The sequence below is a fragment of the Sorex araneus genome, chromosome 9, assembly GCF_027595985.1.
Source record: "Sorex araneus isolate mSorAra2 chromosome 9, mSorAra2.pri, whole genome shotgun sequence".
NCBI classification, from domain to species: domain Eukaryota; kingdom Metazoa; phylum Chordata; class Mammalia; order Eulipotyphla; family Soricidae; genus Sorex; species Sorex araneus.
The window spans coordinates 32,720,767-32,748,763 of record NC_073310.1 but is presented as its reverse complement, the minus strand read 5'-3'; the positions used below and the strand labels follow the sequence as shown (position 1 = coordinate 32,748,763).

At 42.7% G+C, this 27,997-nt stretch overlaps 2 protein-coding genes across 2 annotated transcripts in view; one reads left to right on the top strand and one right to left on the bottom strand.

The window, feature by feature from the left end:
• Window positions 1-60: 60 nt before the first annotated feature.
• Window positions 61-27,645, bottom strand: C9H1orf131 (chromosome 9 C1orf131 homolog). Its single transcript, XM_055147094.1, has 7 exons — window positions 27,513-27,645; window positions 17,476-17,825; window positions 6,509-6,562; window positions 4,954-5,049; window positions 4,764-4,850; window positions 3,633-3,685; window positions 61-2,616 (listed from the first exon to the last, which is right to left on the bottom strand). The coding sequence occupies exons 1-7, from the start codon at window positions 27,592-27,594 to the stop codon at window positions 2,484-2,486; spliced, it is 855 nt and encodes a 284-aa protein (XP_055003069.1). The 5' UTR covers window positions 27,595-27,645; the 3' UTR covers window positions 61-2,483.
• Window positions 27,630-27,997, top strand: part of GNPAT (glyceronephosphate O-acyltransferase) — a 39,653-nt gene continuing 39,285 nt past the window's right edge. The window contains exon 1 of the mRNA XM_055147093.1: window positions 27,630-27,947. Within this exon, the coding sequence (XP_055003068.1) occupies window positions 27,645-27,947 (303 nt within the window). The 5' untranslated portion in view covers window positions 27,630-27,644. The remainder of the gene's footprint in view (window positions 27,948-27,997) is intronic.

Here is a 27,997-nt window from a genome sequence, read left to right as displayed (position 1 = left end):
TCTACTATTGGGCTCTGAATTTTTGGCAATGGAAAAAAACCAGTTGACAAACATCATTACTTTTAAAAAAAAATTTTATTAAAAAAAATTATTTATTTCCTTCCGCCCCTCTCGGAGAGCCCAGCAAGCTAGTGAGAGTATCTCTCTCTCTCTCTTTTTTTAAAACTGTACTTTTAACTTTGCTATAAACATTAAGAAATCCAGATACATTAATCACATAGTCCCCCAAGCATCACCTGGGGTAACCCTGGAGGCCCTGAGCACCGTGGGGATGGACCAGGTAATTCCTGGCATGACAAACCTTGTGTATTGAATCAGTGATGCAGTTGGTAAGAGTCCCCTGTCCCATTCATTTTTTTTTAAAGATCTTTTTCCTTTTATTTGAACATCATATTTTACAAAGTTATTTACGATGTACTTTTTTACAGACATTCAATATTCCAGCACCAGTCCTACCCCCAATGTGACCTTCCCTCCACCACTGTCCCCGTTTCCCCAATCGTCCTCCAAGTCCGCCCCCTTCGCAGGCACAAAATAATTTTGCTTGTTACAACTAAATGGCTAATGCAATTATTAAAAAATACTTCAGTAGAAGAAAATTGTTTTATTTCACCATGCATTCATTAAGCCCTGTCTGAGGGTTTACTTAGTCATTGTTGCTAGTTGAGCCTTCTGTATTAATGTTTTTGTTTATTGAGTTTAGATGACTTCCATGTTACTTTCCCATCGAATCTGGTGTGTTCCTACTGGGATGTTAGTGTTGTAGAATTTGGAGGTATTGCACGGCCGCCAAAGTGACTGCACTAACACAGAAACTCCAAGATATTTAACTGGGCCATGAGTTTACATGGTAGAAACTGTAGGAAGTAGGCATGGCTGCTGGGCTTTAGGAAGTACGGGGAATGGGTTAGGCTGTCTGCCCCCACTCCAGTAACACTCCAGAGTTGTTAGAAGTCCAGTATACCTGGAATTTTTGGCAACTTGACATCACCCAGCGGTTGTGCATTAGCCTTTCACGCGGCCGACCTGAGTTTGATTCCTTTGCCCCTCATGGAGAGCCCGGCAAGCTACCAACAGTATCGAGCCCCCACGTCAGGGCCTGGCAAGCTTGAAGGGAATAAAGTCCCCAAAGAACTCCCTGTCCCAGGAAAGACTTCTTCAACTATAGTCAAGTACAGTAGAAAGATAAAATATTAAAAATATTCAACTTGGGGCTGGAGTGATAGTACAGCGGGTAGGGCGTTTGCCTTGCACGCGGCCAACCCGGGTTCGAATCCCAGCATTCCATTGGTCCCCTGAGCACCGCCAGGAGTAATTCCTGAGTGCATGAGCCAGGAATGACCCCTGTGCATTGCCGGGTGTGACCCAAAAAGCAAAAAAAAAAAAAAAAAAAAAAAAAAAAATTCAACTTTACAACCTTTAACAACATGTTAGTGATCTCTTATAGAAGGGTTTAATGGCTCCTGGGTGAAATACAACAACCTCCACACTCTTTCTTTTAAGGATACTTTTATGCAGCATTTTCAGCGGGTTTTCATTTCATAACAAACGGCAGAGCCTGGCAAGCTACCCGTGCGTACCGGATATGCCAAAAACAGTAACAATAAGTCTCTCAATGAGAGAAGTTACTGGTGCCCGCTCGAACAAACCGATGAGCAATGGGAGACAGTGACAGTGAAGATCAGATGAGAGGCAGTGGAGTCCGGCTGTGGTCATGAGGCAGCCGTGGGGTATGAGTGTGGCTGCCTGGGCCGTGGCAGAGCAAAGAGCTGGGCGCCTACCCCTTTTTAAGGCACCCCAGACTTTTTAGCCGGAGACAGAGGGTACCCCAGGGTTTTCAGCTGGGAGATAATTGTACGTGAATTTTTGCAGCTAGATGATTTCTTTCAAGATTCAATTGTGAGTCTGTAATGAGAAGACCCCAGAGTTCTTGGCCTGAAGACAGGTGTACCTGGCATTTCCCATTCAAATTTTTAAAAAATAAATGAGTTAAATGCTGTTGTAGTTTTTTTTTTGTCAGTCATACAAAATAGAAAGTTGTATTTCATTTACAAAGCTTCTTACAAAGTAGATTTTATACAACTGGTAGTGTAAAAAATTAAACTACTTATAACATGAAACTGAAAAATTATTACATCCTTAGTTCTTTCACGATACTGTATTATTAGATTATTTTTTTAGAAAATAAACAGACAATTTAAAGCTATTAACATAATGATGGAAATCTTATCACAAGCGTGAAACTTGAGTGAGTCTTGCAGCAGTTAATTAAACATTCTTTTCAACAGGTTCCTTTCACACTGCAGCTGGCTCAACATAGTTACCATAAAACATTTTAGTAACCAGAAAGTTTTCTTCCATTTGACATTTTTTTGTAAAATGAAGAAGAGTCTATGAAGTATAAAATAAGAACTGTGGAACCTTGTAGAGGGTCCAAGTTTTTGTATAGTCTTCCCATTCTACTCTTTATTGTATAAAGTACTTTATTTTGCCACTCTAGAAGAATTAATTTTCTTGATGTCAACTTGACTTAGAATCAACGTTCCATTTTTGAATTTTCCAACCTGTCCAACATTTGACAAAATACTAGGAGCTGATTTCTTCTTTTTGGACTTCCTATATTTAAAGAAGACAAAGAGATTTCAGTCAATCCTGTGAAGAAGTGCTTACAGACAGAACCAAACTCCCGGTCCCAGTCCAGACACCCATTCCCTGCCCACTGCAGTGCCTACACTGGCCTTCTTGTGGGTCCAGAATCATGCCACCTGCCTTCCTGCCCAGGGCCTTTGCAATGCCTTTTTTCCCCTGCTACCAGATCTTTCTTATTGTCCTTTCTTATGTATTCAGTTCTCAATTCTGATGTTACCTTCTTGAAATGACCTCATAGCCCACCACAATATCCTCTCCACCATATTCTCTCCCAATAATCTATTCACCCCTTCATGAAGCTTGCCAGGTACCTGCTAGCCCCTCGTTTATCTGACTGCTTGTTACTGCCTCTCCCTCACTCCTTGAGAGCAGGATACCCTCCCTGTTCTGGGTCTATTATCAACACTTAAGACACCTATGTGCCAGGAACAGAAATGACCTGCCCCCCCCAAAAAATATAAATAACCACCTGACAGCATGTGCAAGCTTTCAAAGATAGGAGGAATACATTTTTCAAACACTAACCTTTTGAAAAAGATACTAGAACAAAAGCTAAGAAACAGTTATAAAAACAACAAAATCAATGTTCTTACTCATATCATAGTGCTCTAACCTTAAGTCATGGTATATCGATACTACCTAAGTCTGTGACTCTGACCCAGATAGTGCTATGGATATTAACAGGCTCCGGTAGCAGAAAACATAATTTTTTTTTGTCGGAAATATCTATCTCACCCTTCTACTTGTGACTTGAAGTACCTGGTCTTTGAAAATGGGAGACTGGAGATTTCTAACTAAATTGTGAGGCAGTTGCTTGATATTAGACAATTTACTAAACTGCATCTTCCTCTTAAAGGGTTTGATGAAGGTACATAAGAGGTACTGAAGGACTCTAACATCCACATAAGCTCTGGTGTTAATTTCAAAACTAACCAATAGGTTTATCAGGTATTTCTATTCTAGAGTCTAATGATATCACTCACCTGTCTTCCTGCCCTTTCCTCTTCTTTTTCTTGAAAATATCTGTGTCCTTGGTCTGAATACAGAATTTAAGAGATAAATCAGTAAGACATAATTCAAAATAAAAGCAAGATGTCTCTGACCCCCCTAAAAAAACCCACTGGGACAACATTTGTTTTTAAATATTCGTTTCAAGTTGGGCATAGTAATCAAAACAGACTCATTAAAACCCTTTCAGGAATGTGAAATATGAAAGACTGACAGTAGAACTGTCAATTCCTCCATCTTAGGTGCAAGGAATGAACTATATACATATTCCCCTTGTGGTTTTCATATGTCCTTGTACCCTATATGATTCTCAGTGGCCAGTCTACACCAGTAACAAACCCCAAAAAAATAAGTTGTTGCTGTTTAAACACTAGTGTAAGGATACACAAAGACTGAAAACCACTGTTTTGTAAAAACATAAAATGCAAAAGTATGACTAGTCTAGGATAAAAAAAATCAAAGCAGGGGCTGGAGTGATAGCACAGCGGGTAGGGCGTTTGCCTTGCACACAGCCGACCCGGGTTCGAATCCCAGCATCCCATATGATTCCCTGAGCACCGCCAGGAGTAATTCCTGAGTGCATGAGCCAGGAATAACCCCTGTGCATTGCCAGGTGTGACCCAAAAAGCAAAAAAAAAAAAAAAAAATCAAAGAAGCATATATAATCTGAATAGGACTTCCTTCTCTCTTACTTCCTCTCTTCCCTCTTCTTCCTTCCCTAATCTATCCTCCTTTCTTTTTCCTTTTGTTTTCTGAGCTTCACCTAGTAGTGCTCAAGAGCTACTCCTGATTCAGATCTTGGGGGTTGCGCCCAAAGGTGCTCAAGGGATCACAAGGTAATCAAGCCCAGGCCTCCTCCGTGCTTTCACTTTGTTGAGCTCTCTCCAGCCCTGAACAGAATTTTCAAAGCAAACTTTCAAGAAAAATATGCCAGACTACTTGGCTGGTACTACAAAACATAGCTGATTTGAGAAAAAAAAAATGGAGAAAATTTGATCTTCTAACTTTAGAGTCTAGATTGCTTTCCAAATAGCAAAATTGACTGTGGCAAACTGCTACCATCTTTCTAAATCAGTTTAATAAATTTTTTTTAAAAAAGCACCTACCGTTCTCTTTTCTTCTTCCTTGGCTGCCTTTTTCTCTCTGATTTGCTCCTGCAAAACCTTATAATTTACATAACTCTTTTTGGGAGCCTGAAATGAAAGAAAAGGGATGCACGTCATCATTTTTTGATTTGTAAAAATTTCCCAGTAATCCCCTGGTCTTACTTGCCATGAACTCTAAGAAGCACCTCACCTTAGCACCCAGCATAATGGCACGTTCCTGCTCCAGAACTCTTTCCTTTCCTTTTCCATAACCAGTGATCCCAAATCGATGGACTTCCAAACGAGCCTACAAACACAAAGTAGAATCAGATCCAGGTATATTCCAAAAATCCCACAGAGGGGCCGGAGCGATAGCACAGCGGGTAGGGCGTTTGCCTTGCACGCGGCCGACCTGGGTTCGATCCCCGGCATCCCATATGGTCCCCCAAGCACTGCCAGGAGTAATTCCTGAGTGCAAAGCCAGGAGTAACCCCTGAGCATCACTGGGTGTGACCCAAAAAGCAAAAATAAATAAATAAATAAATAAAAAATCCCACAGAAATATCTTCCTTGGAGAAAAATGTATTCTGGATACTAGGTGCTATCAAATTAAATTATTTTATATATCACAAGGGACTCCACACCAGGCTGTTTTCACTCAGGGCACCCCAGAGGCGGGCAGGTGAGAGCCCTCCCTGCCCCAAGGGACCCAGCCCCGGCAGCCGACCTCCACTGACCAGCCACCGCCACTCGGGCAGAGCCTGGCAAGCTACCTGTGGCATATTTGATATGCCCAAAACAGTAAAGATAGGTCTTTCTTATTCCCCTGACCCTGAAAGAGCCTCCAATTGTTGGGAAAGTAAGGAGAGGCTGCTAAAATCTCAGGGTTGGGAGGAATACAAATGTTACCAGTGCCCGCTTGAGTAAATCAACGAACAATGGGATGACAGTGATACAGTGATGTATCACAACCTGCAGGGACTACAGATCAGCAAAAATTATATTGCTATGGTATGGTTTAAGCAGTCCTCTGGAGGCATTTAATGTTTAATGAGGACAACTGAAGCAAAGACTTTTCTGTATAAATCAGCAATTAAACTAGGATTAAATACAGAGCTCTGAAGTCCTTTAGAATGTTCTCTAAAACAAGATTATCATAAAGGTCATTCTAAACATACCTAGCCACACTGATAAGACATTCATTGTAGGTGCTTCAAACACAGATGTATTTTTTCTTAAAAAACAAGCAAGAAAACTAGTTTATAATCACAGAATGTGTGTGAGTATAAAACATACATTCCGTGATATTTTTATTTTTATTTTTTGCTTTTTGGGTCACACCCAGCTGATGCACAGTGGTTATTCCTGGCTTTGCATTCTGGAATTACTCCTGACAGTGCTCAGGGGACCATATGGGATGCTGGGAATCAAACCCGGGTCAGTTGCATGCAAGGTAAATGCCCTACCCGCTTACTATTGCTCCAGCCCCATTCTGTGATTTTATACACACACACACACACACACACACACACACACACACACACACACACACACACACACCACTGTACAGTGATTTAAAACCGTGGTTTTGGGCCACAGTGATACAGTGGTTTCAAGATATACCACAGTATGTACAATATTTATATATACAATATTCAATCAAGTGAAAGATGTGTGACTTGCTTAATAATTTCTCTAATCATTGTACATAAAAACATTCTTTAAAAAAAATTGTAACCAAAAATATCAGTGATTTCAAAACATACCTTTTCTAAGTTAAATTCTTGTATATCCACATCTTTCTCAATACTGGTTTTGGCCTGAAAAGAAAAATAGAAGAACTTTTACGAATATCTATTAACATATCTCTGTTACCTACCACTAACAGGGTAGACATGTTTTTAAAAGCTCTGAAACGGGATCAGATGCCTTAACAGAAGCAAGCTGCACGCTCCCCCGCCCCACCTTCACCCAAGTATCAGTTAGAGCCTGTGAGATAAAGCCATGGAATCAGCCTCCTCCCCACACCAAATATAATATAACAACGATAGCCTATATTGAACAATCATAGAATCAGCTTGTTATCTCCAAAGAAAACTTGAGGGGGTTGGAGAGTAATGGGTAAGGTGCTTGCCTTGTGTGCAGACCGCCCAAGTTTGATTCATAGCACAATAACACAACATATGATTTCTTGAGCACAGAGCCAGGAGTAAGGCCTGAGCACAGCTGCATGTAACCCCCACACCCCAACACACACACACACACACACACACACACACACACACACACACACACACATACTTGACAAATGAAAACATACTGGTGAGATAGGTAGCATTCAGCGGGCCTGTCTGATCCAGAAAATTATCTACTTTATTCAAAATTTCGGTTTATTCTCTAAATACTGTTATTAAACTACATTGTGTATTAAAACAAATTTTCATGGGTATGACATGGTGCTTTATATTATACAATATAGATTTGTTTTTTGTTCTATTTCTGGTAGTTTCCAGAACCTTGGGAATTTCCGAAGGGATGAGAACAACAGCTTTTGTCATGTTATTGGAGTGACCTTTGGAGATCTAGAAGGATCACTCATTCCTCCAATGACAGGAGAGGGAATGGAGGCTGGGTCAGTTACCCATGGCCAATGTGTTCGCTAGGTATGCCTATGTAATAAAACCTCCAACTGACAAAATGAGAATGTTCTGGAGGTGCCTAGGCATGGTGACTCCACTGACTTGGAAGCTTTATGTCCTGTATATATCTCCATGCACTGTATTTCTCCCATCTGGGTGTTTCTTAGTGATATCATTTGATAATTATATCCTAACTCAAAATCAATATACCTATAAATTAAATTTATGAAATATAGAGGTCAATGGGCTTCCTGAGTTCTGTGAGTCATTCTGGCAAATTACTCTAATGGAGGAGATTGAGTGGTTCTAGCCAATTGGTAAAAAGCACTGGCAACAAACTGGACTTGCAATTGGCATTGCAAGAGGACAGTCTCACAGGAACGGACCATTCATCTATGGGGTCTTGTATTATCTCTGGGAAAGGAGTGTCAAAATTGAGTTGAGTTGTAAAACTCTCAACTGGTATGAGAGCATTGCTTATTGCTTATGTAGTTATCCCCCAACCCACCAAGCCCCCCACAAGATCCGACCTGGAATGTTTATTTTAATGGCCGTATCTGCTGATTTAGCCATTACTTATTGTGACCTATAAATACACTTCCTGGTCCTGTCCTAGTCCTATTTATAAAGTAGTAACTATAGAAACAGTTTGAGAAGAGATGGAAGGTAAGAGATTACTTATTCATTTATTCCACAAATAATTGGATGCTTATTATTTGCCCGATTCCAGAGAGCCAACAAATATAATGCTTTGTCTTCAAGGATTATGTACTAGTAGACTCAGACTAAACCCAAATGAGTTAATATAATTAAAAAAGTTCTAAGATGTTCTAATAGAAAGGAATAGCATATGGGAGTAACAGACAGACAGACTTCTTTTAAATAAAATGGTCAGCAAGTCTCTGAGGAGGTGACACAGCTCTTGTTAAAGGGATTTCCTGAAGGAAGCAGGGACAAAAAATCCAGGCAGAGACTCTGAGCAGCATTTAATTATTGCGCTCCAAGGTTGGAGGACTAGTGGGAGTAGGGCAGAGGGGACAATGGTGTGCACCATGGTGGGAGAGAGGCTGAGAATAGCTCTTGACTGATATTGACCTTCAGGTTACAGTTCAAAGATATGTGGGAAACCCCAAAGAATTTCAGGTAAGGCCACGAGATGCTTTGATTCCTATTTTTAAAGGAACATTTTGAGTGCTCTTATGAGCATATTATGATCTATCTCTACCATAATACTCATAAAAGCATATCATATATATATATATGTTTATATATCCCTGAACATTGTTAGGTTTGGCCACCATGAATCAAGCAGAACCTTCAGTTCCACTGGCCGAGAATCACTGGGAGGGTATTCTAAGCCTCCTGAGGACCGTTGGGATCAACCCTGCCTAAAAAAAAAAACAAAAAAAACCAGCCTTGTGATAATATAAGTGTTTACCCTCATAGGTATGCCTTATCACTGTTATTATTTCTCACCTTTAGCACTGCTTCATCTTCACACACATTATTGTGATTGTTTCATGAACTACAGCCTCATAGTCTATTTTTAAAATGATAAGAAAGATAAATAGGACACTGTACTATAAGAAGGGATTTTAAGATCCCGTGGCTTGGATTTAAGTACATGTATACTTGTTTCTGAGCATGTACCAAGTTTTTACTAATATTTTACTAATCATTTCAACAGCTAATATTTGGAATGGTTACTATGTATAAAGGACTGGAGCAATAGCACAGCAGCTAGGGCATTTGCCTTGCACATGGCCAACCTGGGTTCGACTCCTCCATCCCTCTTGGAGAGCCTGGCAAGCTACCTATGGTGTATTCGATATGCCAAAAACAGCAACAAGTCTCACAATGGAGACGCTACTGGTGCCCACTTGAGAAAACTGATGAATGGGACGACAGTGCTACTATGTGTAAAAGGTAGTATTTTTACTTTTGGGCACACTGGCAATGCTTGAGGTCACTCCTAGTGGTACTCTGGGGACCATGATGTGCCAGGGACTGAACCTGGCCTCCTATATACAAAGCATGCACTTCAGCCTGTTGAGCTATCCTTCTTTCCCTAAAAGTGATTTTTATAATATTTGCAAACTAGTCTCATTAAATCTTCATAATGAATTTACAGATGAGATTAATGCCTAATGGTTCTTCTGTTTTAAAGCTTGGTACAAATTTATTTGATAGCAAGATTGACCTGAACTACTAGAAGGATTAATAATTACTTTTGTTTGTTCCATTTGGCAGATTATGTTATGTAGAAATAGAAATGTTCCTAATAATAGGCTGCTAACTAGAGCCCTATTTGGTGGTGGTGGTGGTAGCGTAGTTGCTTATTTGTTTTGGAGCCACATCAGGTCATGCTTAGGGATCAGGGATCACTCCTGGCAGGACTTGGGGTGACCACATGGGATACTAGTGATCAAATCTGGGTTGGTTGCAAGCTAAGTGTCCTACCCACTGTACTATCTCTCTAGTCCCCTGAACTGTGTCTGAAATGGTATATAGTATTCAACATATTCACAACATATACCAGATGAAATGCAAAGGATTAAGCCTGTCTAAATGATACATATTTTACCTGCAGTTCCTATGTCCAAGATATGCCATAATAACTTGTATAATATTTATTTGATGGGCACATGTGATTTTACTGTGTTTATATTCTGCCTCCTTATGCAGACATTCACATTTTCAAATGACGAATTTTTGTTTTGTTTTGGGTCCACACCTGGCAGGTCTCGGGAGCTACTCCCAGCTCAATGCTTAGACTACATGGTGCCAGCAATCAAACCCAGACCTCCTGCATGCAAAGCATTTGCTCAGCCTGTTGAGCTCTTTGGCTGAGGATAAATTTCTTAAAGGTGGCAAGGGGAGAGTAACAAAGACAACTGAACATTTTTTATTAATTTCAGGAAGTACAAATGTAGCATGAGCTGAGTTTTCTGAGAAAAATCAATTCTATAATCAAAAGGGCTTACTAGAGCAAAGGTAAACACAATTCAACACCCCACTGTAGGTATTTTACTAATACAGAAATACAGATTCATTCAATGCCAACATTTTTGTCTTTTTATTAAAAAATAAAAGTTCTACTTTTGTAGGGTAATATTGGTTCGCCCTTTCTCCCTGGCTGCTGGGAGCTTGTGTTTATTGATTGCCCCTCAACACATCTATTACCCTTGCCTCCTGATCAGACTCTGCTGACTTGTAAGTATTGTCTTTCTCTTCTCCTTACTGTCCTTTGCATGGTTAGTTATTTCAGAGCAATTGCTTTTTGTGTGGACACAGGAAGACAGTTAAAAAGACAAACTTGTGGCTTGGGAGTTGATTGACTCCAGATAATATCTCCTCTTAGACATCTGCTCTCTTGACTTAAGCCTCAGTTGCCCTTACTTCTTAGATCCTCAAAAACAGGGTCCCAAAGAGGGACTGGATGGACCCAGGGCAAGCGGTGAGTTAGCTACCCTGGCATCGAAATGGGCCTGGCCAAAGTGCCATAATGCTTAACTATATATGTTAAGAGCTTGGTCATGGACAAATTCTGTCATGGTCCAAAACGTAATAACTAGATTTGGACCCCGCTGGGGTTAGGAATGATTGATCCAGCCTGAGCACTGTAGCCTGAGTCTGTGGTGAGATGTCCCCAGGAGAGTCACTTTTACAAGCCTAAAAGTGTCTATTACTGTGTCCATACAGAATGGTAAATATTAGAAAGGAGAATTAAAGATGTTATTCAAATTGCAGGTCTAAGGAGAGGAGAAACACACGTTAAGGGCTGTTTTGCCCCTGTGGGCTGCAGGTGGTCGGGAAGACCGGAAAAACATTTTGATTGCGCTTCCCGTGGGGAGGTGTGGTGAGAGGAAGAAGAAAAAAGAGAGGAAGAAGAAAAAAGAGCAGCTGGGAACTAGACAGGAAGATAGACAGTTTCGAGAGGGACAAGAAAGACTGAAGAAGGTTTGAGTGAGACAGAGACAGAAGAGGACAGAAGGTTGCAGGAGAGAGAGTTAGAGGAGATGGAAGGAGTTGGAGAGTGTTGGAGAGCTAGGAGAGACGAGAGATTGAATAAATGCAACTAATCAGCAACTAGCTTGGCTCCTGTTCCTCCTTCATCTGTCCAAGGCAACAGTCTGGGGTGGGGAAGCGGTTTGAGAGCACCAAAGCGGGCAGTGAAAGAGAGCCCCGGAGCATCCTTTAATGTGTGAGCCCCGAGTGAATGAGTTTACACAGCTCCAAGCGGTAAGGGGTTTTCACACACTTTAGAAAGAGTAACAGGAGTGTTGGGGATGGACTGAGCTATCAGGGCGAGCCCACATAGACTGTGCTACAGACAGGAACATTTTCCCCCTTCAAGCTGCCTTTCAGAAAATAATTTCAGTATATTGAAAAGAGCAGTTTTCCTTCTCTCACAGAAGCCTGGCTGGTCTTTGACATGCAGATCTCAGGTGTTAGCCAGGCCTGACCTTTGTAGGCTCTGGCCCAGCCTAGTCTTGGGATGTAGATTTCAGGTGCCTGCCCAGTTTGTATTTGAAGTGCAGATTTTAGGTGGCCGCCCAGCCTTGTCTTTGGGATATAAATCCAAGTGCCTGTAGCCCAAGAAAGGTTTCGGGTTTTGGCTTTGTATCTTTTTTCCCAGGCTACAAGCCTGCAGGTACAAGGAAACAACATATTCTACTGCCTCAATGTTCTTCCTGTAACTTCTTTTGATGCCTTTGGTGACGTCACTGTATTGTGCCCTTTAGAGGTACCATGATCAATAAAAGAAGACTACAGGGCTCTCTACCTTTGTCTAAGAGTCAGAGAGAACCTAGACCGTCCATGAAATACATTTCTTCTGCGTTCCTTGTCTCAGGGCCTCCGACCGCACGAACGTTCACACAACACACAAAAGCATGAGAGGAAACTGAAGACTTTTGAAGAAATAAGAAAGGGCCGTACCAATTTTGTCAGTAATTTTTCCAAATACAGAACTATAAAATCAGTGCTTTCCAATCCTATACAAATCATGGCAGACATAGAAAATACTATTATTTGTACAGTAGAGTGGGGCACTATTGTGATACAGTAATAACTGTAGGCTTCCCAGTCTAGTCAGTTTCAAGGCTCTGAAAATTCCCTTTCCAGCAGGCAAGGGCATACATACATTTCTTAGTGTTGGCACAACAGCCACCAGAAGCCAGGAGAAGGTAAGAAAGGATCTCCCTTTGAAACAGGCCCAAAGAACTTAGGAACAGCGAACTGGTAGACAAGTATGCTTCTGCCTCTGTCTTATTTTCCCTCCTGTCCAAAAGCCTTTAGATTAGGACAACTTCTTGGTTTTCCCGTTCCTTTGTTTAGGTCTGTAGATTAAAGTGTGCTTCAGGAATTCACTGTTTGTTCTGGATTCTACCAGTCTGCAGTTCACCTTCCCTCCCCTGTTCTTTCCTAGCTTAAAAGACAAACCCTTTTCAGCACGGAAATGTATTCTGTTCTGGTGTTATATATATCTATTCAATAAAATAATTAGTGCTAAGTGTGAACTGGACCTTGTTGCTAAGCTGCAGCAGCAATCATATCTTAGTTGGAGGAAACTCCCGGTAAAATTAGCACATTGCACATGTCTTAATGAAGTTGAATGTTTAATAAATTGTGTATTCACTTTTCACAAACCCGTCTAACGACTGTGCAGGGGAGGTGGCTGCTTTAAGGACCATCTTCTAACCTACAGTGCTGCCAATAAGGCTCTTTCTCGGGACCTTGTCTCTTGTTTGACTGCCCCTTACTGGCACTCCAACAGGGCTGCACCTTTTAGAAAGGAATATGGCCCAGACGACATCTTTGTATTTCGGACCTCGTAACTGTGAAAAAAGGGCCAGATAGTACAAAGGTTAAACTGCTTGTCTTGTGTTCTGCCAATCCAGGTTTGATTTTCTGGCAGGGAGCAGCTGAGAGAGGCAGGGGGAGGAGGACGGGAAACCACATGCAGCTGTGCTCAGGATTTCCTCGTGGCTCTGCACTCAGGAATTAGTCCAGGCAGTGCTCAGGGAACCTAGAGGAAGCCAAGGATGGAAGCTGTGGCAGCCACGTGGAAGGGAAGCACCCTATCTGCTATAGTATGGCTTTGGCTCCAGACTTCCTGGGTCTGAGTGCCTAGCACCACATAGCGACGCCTGAGCACCGCCAGCTGTCACTCCTGAGCACGGGGATTGAGGTTTAGGTGTGATCCCAAACCAAAAATTAAAATAAAATATAATAAAATAAAAAAATAAGGGGCTGGAGCGATAGCACAGCGGGTAGGGCGTTTGCCTTGCACACGGCCGACCTGGGTTCGATTCCCAGCATCCATATGGTCCCCTGAGCACTGCGAGGGGTAGTTCCTGAGTGCAGAGCCAGGAGTGACCCCTGTGCACTGCTGGGTGTGACCCAAAAAGCAATAAATAAATAAATAAATGAATAAAAAGAAGCAAATAAATTTCTGTACCGCAGTTTAAGGAATCCTTTTTTCCCTTTTATAATAGACAAAAGTTTATAGATATGAAATATGCTAGCAGATAGAGAACAACTGGATTTTAGCATAAATTTGACCAAAAAAAAGTATTAATATATTCTTATTAAAAAAGGTGGGATTTTTGGTTTTTCTTCAGGGCTTTGGACCCATACTCACAGGTGCTCAGGGGCTACTCCTGGTGCTGGAGAGCCAGAAGCCGTGCTGACCACTAAACCAGGGTCCACGGCATGCAAGGCGAGCACCTCAGCCCTAGGACTATGTCTCTGACCCCCCGAGGAAAGTCTAGATCAGCAACCACACCTCTCTCCTGACTAAATTTGAGTCAGATTTGCAAATTCAGTCTAAACGATACTACTGCTCAATAAAACGAAACTACTTAAAGAGCAGAAGTATTGCTGATTTGGTTTTGTCTGAGCACTAACAAACAGAAAGTTTATGGGCAGGAAACGTTTAAATCAGCAGGCCTGGGTTATCAAAGTCTGTACATTCCCAAGAACCACAGTTCACAGCATAGTCACTGCCACTGTACTAAACATGACACCTTGTTTTTAAGTAATAGAAATACAGGGGCCAGAAAGACATATATAGACTTTCTTAATCAAGACATGTGATTAAGGCATGTCTTGCACACAGTAGCCCTGTGTCTGATCCCCAGCACCACAGGACCCCGAAGCAGTGCCAAGAGTCATCCTGAGTGTAGCTGGTTATAACCCCCAAATAAAAATACCAGAAGTTTTTTTTTTTTTTTTTTTAAAAAAAAACCTTTCATATAATGATTATAGCCCACTTTTCTGCAAAAATTTTGGCATAAAATCTGCAATGGTTATGAAATCTACATCGAGATATGGAAAATTACACCAGCTGGCTCCTAAGAACTTACCAAACAATTCTGTGTGATAAAATTTTGTGGAACTGGGAGAAAGCTCAAAGGATTTGGGAAACTTTTCCCTTAATGATAACCCTCAGGTCATTGGGATAGTCCCTTGATTCTATTTTAGTTTACAATGAGGGCAGCAAGTGTGCTCCCAGACAAGAACAGAATAGGAAATTACCAGGACTTAATTTCTTGACTTGTTTGTTTTGAAGGGACCACACCCATCAGGGATCACGGCTTATTCCTGCTCTGAACTCAGAGATCATTCTGGGGGGGGGGGGGTGGCTCAGGGATCAAAACCGCCCCAACACCCAAGACTTAAATTCTGTAACTTAAGGTGCTGACTGTGTATCCCCCTATGGTAACAGCTATGTAATTACCCAGCCTTTGCTCTCAATGTACCTGCTAGTAGAAAAAAGTGCCTAACATGTCTAAAGTCAAGGAGCCAGGGTGTGGGAGCAGAATCTGTGCCCAATAAACGTTCAAGGCTCCGGAGGCTACTGTGCATCCTTAACAAGCCACACAGTCTGTCTGCCTTATTCCTTCTGTTTTGTTTTTTTGTTTGGGGGCTATACCTTGTGATGCTCAGAGACTGCTCCAAGCACTACACACCGGAATTATTAATGGCAATACTAGGGGAACCATAAGAGTCCAGGGATACTACTTGGGCCAGCTACGTGCAAGGCAAGCACTCCACCTACTGTACAGAAAGAACTCTGGCCCCTCTTTCTCAAAGAGGTCAATGATGCCAATCTGACTGGCTCTACTGTAGCAAATTAATTACAAAAGGGCTGGAACAGATGCTCTGCCAGCAGGAAACCTATATTCAGCGCCCTGCACAACACGATCCTCACTATGGAGGTGACCTTTCATCCCCTCAACCAGGAGAGCCCCTGAGTTTCACACACACATACACAGAATAATGACTTTGCAGGCTGGAGAGAGAGAGCTGAAGGGCTGGAGCACATGCTTTGCATGCAGTAGATCTGGGTACCATCCTTGGCATTGGTACCACCAGGAGAGAATACCGGCACTGAGCCCAGAGTGGAGCCTGAGCACCACCACAACAAATGAAAACAATTATCCTGCATTCTGAGGGGTTGAGCCATGCGTTACTGAGTTTGCCCAGAGAGCTTATATTATCAGTGTGTGTGTGCGTGTAGATCTGCCTTTTCTCTAAAGGTCTAGAATAATGTTTCTCAAAAGGGGGCACATACTCCCCGTGTAGGCCCCAGAATATTCTAAGGGACCCACAGATAAATATCCTGTAAATGGAAACCACACCACAAAATTGGGGGCAAGCCAGGACAGGTTGGGGAGCATATAGGAAGGAAGAACAGTCAGAAGGGGGCCACAAATAGAAAATGGTTGAAAAACACTGGTCTACAGCTTGAATATATAAGGCCAGTCTTTGGCCAGCATGAAAGATGCCCCCACCCAGGGCTGACTGAAGTGAGTATCCCTAAAAGGTCAGAAACACCTCACAAATATTACCATACACCTTGGCTGGGGAAACAAATCACTTCCAGTGCAACTCCCCTAAGAGGACATTTGCCTGCTTGTCCTTCGCTCCCTCTAGACCAGTTTCTCAAGCAAGGATTATATGGTCCGTCAGGAAGTTCCATGGGGAGCACAGGTGAAAACTGCATGAACGGGGGAGGTGTGAGTGAGCACAGTGTGAGACTAGGAGACTAAGTGGTTATGACACGGAGGGCCATGGGAAGGATCAGGTCGGACGAAGGTCCAGTTGGAAAAAGGTTGAGAAACAAAGCTTTACCCCAGAGAGGCCACCACCAAACTTAATCGGTCTAAATACCCCCTTTCCAGATCAAAAATTATTTGGTATACCTCCCCTGGAAATCTACCTTCTTAAAGCACACAAACAGAGAGTACCTTCCCTTTATACAGAGGCTATGCGACATGTCTGGGTTATTTGAGTGCTCCCTTGCAGGGAAGGGGGAACGGTATCTTCCACTTTAGGAAACACCGCTCTAGACTTTGGCCCATAAGCTTTTCCCCTTTGCCAATTTACAATATCTTTCTGCTGTAAAAACGCTGGTAAACGATGGACATGCCTCAAATGCCACAGTATCAGGGACTTCTCTCTCTCTCTCTCTCACACACACACACACACACACACACACACACACACACACACACACACACACACACGAGCACACGAGAGATTCAGCAATTACCTTGGTGTTCTCATCTTGATCTAGCTTCTGTTTCCTTTTCCCCTTTGCCAATTTACAGTATCTTTACACACACACACACACACACACACACACACACACACACACACACACACAGATTCAGCAATTACCTTGGTGTTCTCATCTTGATCTAGCTTCTGTTTCCTTTTCCCCTTTGCCAATTTATAGTATCTTTACACACACACACACACACACACACACACACACACACACACACACACACACACACAGATTCAGCAATTACCTTGGTGTTCTCATCTTGATCTAGCTTCTGTTTCCTTTTCCCCTTTGCCAATTTATAGTATCTTTACACACACACACACACACACACACACACACACACACACACACACTCACACACACACACAGATTCAGCAATTACCTTGGTGTTCTCATCTTGATCTAGCTTCTGTTTCCTTTTCCCCTTTGCCAATTTACAGTATCTTTACACACACACACACACACACACACACACTCACACACACACTCACACACACAGAGATTCAGCAATTACCTTGGTGTTCTCATCTTGATCTAGCTTCAGTTTCCTTTTTTTATTTCTGCTGTGAAATTCTACCACTTCTACTTGTTCCCCTTTGTTCTTCCTGGAGGGAAAGGATCCTATAACAGAAGAGGCTTTGAGTCCTGAAGGAAAATCACTCGCGTTTCCTTCAGCGGAAGCACATTGCATCTCTTCTCTGAGTTCCTGAAAGAAGCTGGAGGCGCTCTTCCGCTGGCCTCTAGCAGGACACTCCCGCGGAGGGCCAGCCTCTGCTGCCACGGTCGCTGAAGCCTCTGTATCTCTCTTTTTGTTTTCGTTTTTCTTTCTCAATCTTTTCTGTTCTGCTTCATCTTCCAGCTCCCCTATTTGTTCAAACACAAAAAAGGAAAAATAATACTCTTTGGTGATATCAAATGTTACCAATATCAAAATGATTTGAAAGTAGTTATATATATGCCACAGATGTTAGCACCCAGAAATGTATAAATTTACATTTTTCATCAATAGAACTGTATGTGCACATTTATAAATTTTTTTTAAAAAAGGTTATCTCTTTCAAAGTAACCTTTTTTTTTTCTTTTTGGGTCACACCCAGCGATGCTTAGGGGTTCCTCCTGGCTGTGCACTCAGGAATTACTCCTGGCGGTGCTTGGGGGACCATATGGGATGCCGGGGATCGAACCCGGGTCGGCCGCGTGCAAGGCAAACGCCCTACCCGCTGTGCTATCGCTCCGGCCCCTCAAAGTAACCTTTTTTTAAAAAAAGTTTTTTTATTAGTGAATCACCGTGAGGTACAGTTTCAGACTTACAAACTTTCATGCTTGTGTTTCAGTCATACAATGATCGAGTACCCATTCCTCCACCAGTGCCCATTTTCCACCACCAATGGCCCCAGCATCCCTCCCACCCCTGCCCCCCCTGTGGCTGGGTATTCCCTTTTGCTCTCTCTCCTTTGGGGTGTTGTGGTTTGCAATAGAGGTATTAAGTGGCCGTCATGTTCGGTCTACATCTTACTTTCAGCCCTCGTCTCCCATTCTGAGCGGGCCCTCCTAGCACCCTTTACTTGGTGGTCCCTTCTCTATCTGAGCTGCCTTTCCCCCCAGCATTCGAGGCTGGCTTCTAAGCTGTGGAGTAATCCTCCTGATACTTATCTCTACTATTCTTGGGTGAAAAAGTAACTCCATTTATGTCTGTAACTTTTACTAACTAGTACTTCAATCCTCACCATGGTCTTAAATAAAGTACGAACAAAGCAACAGGCCAGGCCGAAGGAATTCCACTAAGTTCATGCTTTACACTAAAAATGTTCATTGTTGCAGCCAATGTTTCTTTAAAACATTTTGTAGGATCCTAGCTAGGTTTTACAGTTTTCCTATTTTCTTGCAGCTGTGAAATAAAAGTTATGACAACTAGATAACTCAAAGGCCTGTATTTTCTACTTAATTTTCTCTCTTGTTCACCTATTTAAACTCTAAACAGTCACTTGAGGTTGTTAGGAAGCTAGGTATCATGATGCACCAATAAGTTAATCACAAACAGGGTGAAGTGAAGAAATAACTTGAACACCTGGAAATTAGCCCACTACTGAACCAGTGGGTCAAAGAGGGAAAAAGCTCCTGGAAACGAGTGTGAATTAGGACATGAGTTAGTAGAACCTGTGGGACACAGCATAATGGGTTTTAAAAGAAAGTTCAAAGTTACACAAGCATTCACAAGAATGGGCCCCATAAATCATAACTGCACAACTTAAGAAACTGGGGAAAGACCAACAAAATGAGTTTGAACAAAATGCTTTGAAGCAGGGGAGGAAGGAAGTAATAAGACTTCGTGCAGAAATTAAAGAATTTGAAACCAAAAGATTAATGAAAACAAGAACTGTTTCTTCCAAGATAAATATGTAAATAAGATCAACAAACCACCGGAAAGATTTATAAATAAAGAGAACCTGAACAAACTGAATTAGAAAGGAAAGAGATAATGTCACAGATACAATAGATATCACAGAAATTCAAAGAATCATCAGGAATTATTTTGAAAATCTTTATGCTACAAAAGGAATTTAGAAAAAAAAAAAAAAAAGATAAATTCCCGAACTCCTGAAGCCTCTCAAGGCTGAGCCACTGACACAGTACATCTGAACAGATTACTAATAAGGAAAATGAATTGATAATCAAAAGTTTCCCCCAAAACAAAAGTCACTAGGTTCCTAAGTGAATTCTTTCAAAAATTTAAAGAGCGGGGCTGGAGCGATAGCACAGATGGTAGGGCATTTGCCTTGCACGCCGCCGACCCGGGTTTGATTCCCAGCATCCCATATGGTCCCCTGAGCACTGCCAGGGGGAATTCCTGAGTGCAGAGCCAGGAGTAATCCCTGTGCATCGCCGGGTGTGACCCAAAAAGAAAAAAAAAAAATTTAAAGAGCTATTGCCAATTTCTTCAGAAAATTAAATAAACAGAAACCTTCCCTGTAATTAAAAAAATAAATTACAAAAGGCCACAACAGCTTTTTCTCTCTCCTGTGTTCGGTGGTTTTGTGTGGATTCCCCTACCCCGGGGTGACCAATGGCGAAGGGAGGATGAAGGAGGGAACGAGGGCCAGGCTGGTTGGTGTCAGCTGCAGTTTATTCCAATCTCATCTTCATTCTCCTCTGATTCTCCTTTTGCTTCTGCCTCTTCCAATCCCCCTCATCCTCCTCTTGGGTCCTGCTCCTTCATACTTCTCTTTCCTGCTTCTGCCTCCCCCACTACCTCATTCTCCTTCTGGCTCCCCCAGCCCTCTCTTACAGCCTAGTTAACTCCCAAAGCATGAGGAATTGGGGCTTACACATAGGTGTGGTCACAACCAACATAGGTGAAGTCCCAGATCCCCCATGTTCCAGTAGCTAGGCGGTCACACCCAGAAACTGCCCCTGGCCCCCATGTAATCCCATCAATGGCCAACATTCAGAGACTATAAAACCAAGCTCTCAGAAGCTTATAGACATCTTGAACCTAGTTCTCTCTCTCGGAGAGCCTGGCAAGCTCCCCGTGGTGTATTCATATGCCAAAACCAGTAACAATGATGGGTCCCATTCCCCTGACCCTGAAAGAGCCTCCAATGTGGCACCATTGGGAAGGACGAGTAAAGAGAGGCTTCTAAAATCTCAGGGCTAGGACGAATGGAGCCGTTACTAAGACCGCTCCGCTGTAGAAAATTGATGATCAACGCGATGATGGCGATGATGATGATGATGAATCATTTTGTATGGACAAAGTAAGAGATAAATTAAGTTTACAGGATTGCTCTCCTGGGGCCATCTCACTATAGATCTCAGACTACAGTGCTCAGACCAGATTAGTCCTTCCTAACCCTGTAGCACTGCACTGTTGTCCCGTTGTTCATTGATTTGCTTGAGCGGGCACCAGTAATACCTCCATTCTGAGACTTGTTGTTACTGATTTTGGCATATCGAATATGCCATGGGAAGCTTGCCAGGCTCTGCTGTGTGGGCGGGATACTCTCGGTAGCTTGCTGGGCTCTCTGAGAGGGACAGACGAATTGAACCTGGGTCAGCCGCATGCAAGGCAAATGCTCTACTGGTGCTATTGCTCCAGTCCTAGTAATATAAAGACTACACAGTAAATGTATCTAAGTACCACTAAATATATTACTAGATATATTTGTTGCTATATCTAGTAAGTATTTACTGACTTCCTAACCCTATCAGGGTCCTAATCTCATCGTTACTTTAGACCATTACAACATTTTTCCATGACTATGCTCTTAACTTATAGTTAAGTATTGTGGCGCTTTGGCCTGGCCCACTTCACAGTTCGAGCTACCCAAGTTGTGAGGGTAGCTCACAGCTTGCCCTGGGTCAATTCAGTCCTTCATCAGGACCTTGCTTTTGGGGTGCTAGGAACTAAGGGCAACTGAGGCTTAAGTCAAGAAAGCAGATGCCCGGAAATTAATATAATTTGGAGTCAATTAACTCCCAAGTTACAAATGCATAATATTAATTGTCGTCCAGTGTCTGTACGAAAAGGACATTGCTTTAAAGTAAGCTATGCAAAAGACATAAGGAGAGGAAAAAGGCAATATTTCACTCATGAATACAAGTCAAGTGTCCTTAGAAGGATCTGACCTTCCAGTTAACAGAGTCTGATTAGGGGGAAAAGGTGACAGACTGGTTGGAGAAGAAAGCACAAAGAAGAGTTTACAGATAAAAACACAGGAATGGAAGTGACTCGGGAGCACTGTGATGGGTGTAACCCTATAAACCTAAACTCCCTGTGGCAAGAGAGAAAGGACAAACCAATGTTATCCTACACCTCGTAAAAAGTTTCTATGAGGCAAACATTAGCCTGATACCAAAAGCTGACAGGTACAGCACTAAAAAAAGAAAATTACTGACTAATATTCCTGAAAAACATAGATGCAAAGATCATCAACAAAATATTAGATTGAATCCAACAATTCATCAAAAAGGGCACATGCCACTTAGTGTTGGACCCATCCTTGGAATGCAATGATGGTATAACACACAAGTAGATCATCATAATACACTATATCAATACAAGAAAAAATAAAAACCACATATCCATAGCAGTATATACAGGAAAAGCATTTGACAAGATCCAATGACCATTCATAATAAAAACTCTCAATAAAATGAGAGCTGAAGTAATTTTACTCATCATGGTCAAAACCATTTACCATTAACCCCACAGCAAAAATCATACTCAATGATGAAAAACTCAAAGTTTTTCCTTGGAGATGGAGATAGTACAGTGGGTAGGGCATTGTCTTGTCCACAGATGACCTGGACTCAAACCCCAGCATTCCATGTGGTTCCCTGAGTGCCACCAGGAGTAATTCATGGGTGAAGAGCCAGGAGTAATCCCTAAGAATCACTGGGTGTGGCGCCCTCAAAGATCTGGCACAAGGCAAGGTCACCTATTGTTACCACTAGTATACAATATAGTATTGGTGGGACCTGAGCAATGGTACAGTGAGTGGGTCATTTACCTATATGCAGCCGACCCAGGTTCAAGCCCTTCACTCCATTCGATCCTCTGAGCCACACCAGGAGTGATCCATGAACATCCAAGTGTGGCCCAAAAAACAATCAATATGGTATCAGAAGTACTTACCATAGAAATGGGAAACACTGGCAAGAAAAAGATATCAAGTGCATACAGATAGGAAAGGAAAAGGTCAAGCTATTACTATTTGCGGATGATATGACACTATACTTAGAAAACCCTAAAGACTCTACAAAAAAGCTCCTAGAAACAATAGGTTTGTAGAGTAAGTGGCAGGCTACAAAATCAACACCCACAAGTCCACTGCTTTCCTGTATACAAATGAAAGAGAAGAAAGAGATATTTAAAAAAAAAATCCCATTCACAATAGTGCCTCAGAAAATTAAGTGCCTCAGAATCACCTAAACTAAAGGGTGAAGGACCTACACAAAGAAAATTACAAAACACTACTTCAAGAAATCAAAGAGGACACTAGGAAATGGAGACACATCCCCTGCTCCTGGAGAGGGAGAATTAACATTATCAAAATGGCAATACTGCCCAAAGCACTACACAGACTTAATGCGGTCCCTATAAGGATACCTGTAACATTCTTCAAAGAAATAGACAAAACACTCCTAGAATTCATATGGAAAAATAACCCCCCACAAATAGCTAAAGCAATCCTTGGGGAAAAGGAGATAGGGGGCATCACCTTCCCCAACTCCAAAATTTACTATAAAGCAGTACTAATTAAAACAGCATGGTATTGACTAGAAACAGACCCGCTGACCAAGGAAAAAGTTGAATATTTTGTCACAGACTCTCAAATATATGATCACTTAATCTTTAATAAAGGAGCAAGAAATGTGAAGTGGAACAAGGAAAACTTCTTCAACAAGTGGTGCTGGGAAAACTGAACAGCTACCTGCAAAAAAATGAACTCTAACCTCTGCTGAAGCCAGGCACAAAAGTCAGATCAAAGTAGATTAAAAGACCTCTATATCAGACCCTGAATCCATAAGGTACCGGGAGGAAAACGTAGGCAGAACCCTCCATGACACTGAAGCTAAAAGCATCTTTAAGGATGAAACACCACTGACCAAGCAAGTGGAAACAAATATAAACAAATGGGATTATATTAAACTGAGAAGCTTCTGTATCTCAAAAGAAACAGTGACCAAAATATAGAGCCCAAGGAATGTGAAAGAATATTTACCCAATACCTATCTGATAAGGGGTTAATACCCAGGATATACAAGACACTAGCAGAATTGTACAAGAAAAAAAACTCCAACTCCATTAAAAAATGGGGAGAAGAAATGAACAGGAGCTTCCTCAAAAAAGAAATGCAAATGACCAAAAGGCACATTAAAAAAAAAGTTCTAGGTTGCTAATCATCAGGGATACACAAATCAAACAACAATGAGAAATCATTTCACATCACAGAGACTGGCACACATCAAAAAGAACAAGAACAACCAGTGCTGGCATGGATGTGGGGAGAAAGGGACTCTCTTTCGTTGTCGGTGGGAATGCTGACTTTTTTTTGAACCATTTTTGAAAACAATATGGGCATTCCTTCAAAAACTAGGAATTCGGGGCTGGAGCGATAGCACAGCGGGTAGGGCGTTTGCCTTGCACTCGGCTGACCCCGGTTCTAATCCCAGCATCCCATATGGTCACCTGAGCACCGCCAGGAGTAATTCCTGAGTGAAGAGCCAGGAGTAACCCCTGTGCATCGCTGGGTGTGACCCAAAAACCAAAAAAAAAAAAAAAAAAAAAAAAACACTAGGAATTCAACTTCCATAAGACCCAGCAATACCACTTCTGGGAATATGCCCCAAGGGTACAAAAAAGGACAGTAGAAATGACATTTGCACCTGTTTGTTCATTGCAGCATTGTTCACAAAAGTCAGAATCTGGAAACAACCTAAGTGCCTGAGAACAGACGACTGATTAAAGAAACTTTGGTGCATCTACACAATGGAATATTATGCAACTGTTAGGAAAGAAGAAGTCATGAAATTTGCTTATAAGTGGATGATCATGGAGAGTATCATGCTAAGTGAAATGAGTCAGAAAGAGAGGGACAGACATAGAATGATTGCACTCATTTGTGGAATACAAAATAACATAATATGAGGCTGATACCCAAGGACTGTGGAGACAGGGGCCAGGAATATTGCCTGCTTCATGAGCTGTGGGAGAAGGCAGGTGGAATACAGAAAGGATCACTAAGTCAATGATGGTTGGAGGGATTGCTCAGGATGGGAGATGTGTGCTGAAAGTAAAGGACCAAACATGATGGCCTCTCAGTATCTATATTGCAAACCATAATGCCCCAAAGTAGAGAGAGAGTATGGGGAAAATTTTCTGCCACAGAGGCAGGGGGAAGGTTAGAATTGGGGGGAGGGGGATTTTGTATATTGTATCTCATGGTGATTCAATAATTTTTGTTTTTAAATGCTAGGTCTCTCTACTCACCTACTGTACAAATGTTTCAAGTTCAACTGTCACTTAGGTTTGCTTCAACTTGCTTAATCTATTAACATGTTGTTAATTAAACGTTAACAGTGTTTCCCAAAGTGGGCAATAGAATGTAATGCAGAATGCGGGAAAGACTGTAGTTGGGCGAGGCGGGGGTGGGGGGCAGTTGGATACAATCGGGAGTACTTTTTGTTTGTTCCCTTAAAGATTTGCAGAAGAGCACAACTTGATTTTCTTCTTCTTTTTTTTTTTCTAAACAGGGGCTGGGGGGCAGTAGGCCAGTTTATTTGGGAACCCCTGCTTCAACACTGGGAACATAAAAATGAATAGACCCAGTCTGTGCCTTCAAGCTCAAGCATAATTTTCAATCTATGCTGACAAATCACATTTTTAAAAAATATTTTTGCTTTTTGGGTCAGACCTGGTGATGCTCAGGGGTTACTCCTGGCTTTGCACTCAGGAATTACTTCTGGCAGTGCTCGGGGGACCATATGGGATGCTGGGAATTGAACCAGGGTCGGCCATATGCAAGGCAAAAGCCCTACTGGCTGTGCTATCTCTCCAGGCCCTACATTTATTTCTGTAAAAGTCTTTCCACTAGAGTGTACACTTCTCAAGGCCTGAGATCTCTATCCATCAGTATTTCCAAGAGCAGAAAAAGCTCTGTCCACAGTTCAAGTCAATATAAGTGGTGGGATTTAATATGGAGACTGGACTCCAAACAGTACAGACGGAAGCCCAGTGAACATCAAACTCTTATGTTTAGTTTTTGCCGACATTTTAAACAACGGGTTTAACAACTATTTCACAGGTTTGTTGAGAAAATTAAGTGAAAAAATACATACAAAGCACAGGGTGTACAGTAAATCTTCAGTACTTTTTATCTATTGTTTTTACTGTTCAACCAAACTCAGAGGTTTGAGCAAAAACTCTGAAATTTATCTCAGATGTTTGAAATAAACTTAAAATTGATTTCAAATTAATTTGTTCATTCTTGCAACATAACAGTACAGATTTAAGATACATGTTTGGTCATTCCATGAACTGATGCCTCCCTCACGCTTATCTTTGGTACATCAAGAAGGTGCATTTAACCTTCCCTGGGGCAAGTTCTGCAGAACATGAACTGCTTTAGTGCCAATCTTTATTAAGTTTTTTTTTTTTTTTTGCTTTTTTGGGTCACACCTGGCGATCACTCCTGGCTCTGCACTCAGGAATTACCCCTGGCGGTGCTCAAGGGACCATATGGGATGCTGGGAATCGAACCTGGGTTGGCTGCATGCAAGGCAAACGCTCTACCCACTGTGCTATCACTCCAGCCCCTTTATTAAGTTTTTTTAAAAAAAATAATGTAGGAGTACTGCTATTCATTCAGCCATTGACTAAGCTGATTGAATTGGGCATGAACTCCACATTACTTTTTAAAAATTCTAGTCTCAATGTTAACTTTATTATTCCCCCCCTTTTTTTTGATTCACTGTGAGATACAGCTACAAAGCTTTCATGTTTGAGCTTCAGTCAGATAATCATCAAACACCCATCTCTTCACCAGTGCACACTTTCTACCACCAAAATCCCCAGTATTCCCACCCCACCTCACCCCCAACCCTTCCCCTGCTTGTGTGGCAATTTCCCCCATACTCTCTACTTTGGTTACATTTGGTTTTTCGACACCAGTCTCACCACCACTCAAACCTGCCAAAAAGGCAATATTAGATGATTTGTTTTGTATTGCTTGTCATGGATAGAATATAACGTCCAGGAAATTCTGTGTCATTCTCTTCCCAGAGCTTTAGTTTCTAGTCTGGGTCTTGGCCATTGAGGAGGTTACATGGCGCCAGGGGCAGTTTGTAGGTGTGACTGCCAAGCTTCTGGAAAACCGGGGACCTAGGGGGAAGGAGGCCCAGTCCTGATCCAAGCGGGCTTGGAGATCTCAGTCACCGGTTCCCACATATCAGGGTTTTCCTGCAGGTCCGCTCTCTGGTGAGGTTCATCCTGTTTTCTATATTAAGTTTTTAAAGTTTCCTTTCCCCAACTGACATAGAGCAAAAAGAGCATAATCTGGCCAATTTATGGAGGTGAACTTGTGAAAAAAGTTGTGAAAACATCCTCTACAGTCCTTGCTAACGGACAAACTGATGAGACCCCCCCCCCCCCCCCCGCCAAAGTGACAAGGTAGCACCAACGCACCAGGGACAGTGAGGTTGCGCACCAGGGACAGTGAGGTTGCGGGGTCCGGCATGGGGAAAGGTGTGGGTGCTTGTCAAAGGTCCCGGAAAAGTAACAGAAGGGTTATTTAGGAAGCCCCTTGTCCTGTGTGCACCACCCCTCCGTAGATTTCCGACAAGCAAGTGGGTTGGTCCTCACATCCTGGGGCCATTTGGGAGGTTGATGCATAGAGACAAGGCCAGGGAGTTGACCCAGGAGCCGGGACAAGGGTGATCTCGGGACCCGGTGCGTGGCTAGTGCAAGCCGAAAGCGGAAGTGGCCGAGTTGCGAAAGCACAGCAGATGCTCAAGTCCGTACCCACGTGGCCTCCGAAGCCGGGCACTTACCGAAGTCATAAAGGTTCTGGAGCAGGTTGTCCAGGAGTGTCTGTGAGCCGGGAGGCGCAGACGACTCTTGACTCAGCGCCATGCTTCAGTCGGCGTCCCCCTCCCCCGCCCCGCGCCCCCGAGCCAGCCCCGATGCGAGCCGAGCGGCGCCCTCACTTCCGGGTTCCGCCTCTCGTCCCAGCGCGGCTTCCGTCCCGGTTAAGATGGCGGCACCCGTGCTCCGGTGGAGCGACCTTAGCGGGTGCCGCCGCCCTAGGCGAGGTTGGGCTGCCCCCCGCGAAAGAACCGCCCCCAGCAGCAGCACCACCACCAGCGCTTAGAAAAAGACTCGCAGGCCCCGCCCCGGACGGCAGCTGCACCATGGATTCCTGCAGCTCTAACTCTAGCTTGTCCGTCGGCTCCGCGGGTCCCAGCCCGGTCGTGCTTCTCTACTCGGTAGGCGTCCCGGGGACCGAGGCCCAGGGCGGGACCGCGAGAGGAAACCC

Coding starts and splice junctions, on each gene's coding strand:
- C9H1orf131 (XM_055147094.1), bottom strand. CDS start 27,594: ATGGCGCTGAGTCAAGAGTCGTCTGCGCCTCCCGGCTCACAGACACTC. Junction 6,563..17,475: donor ATCAAGATGAGAACACCAAG/GTAATTGCTGAA, acceptor TTTTCTTTTCAG/GCCAAAACCAGTATTGAGAA. Junction 4,851..4,953: donor CCATTATGCTGGGTGCTAAG/GTGAGGTGCTTC, acceptor CTTTCATTTCAG/GCTCCCAAAAAGAGTTATGT.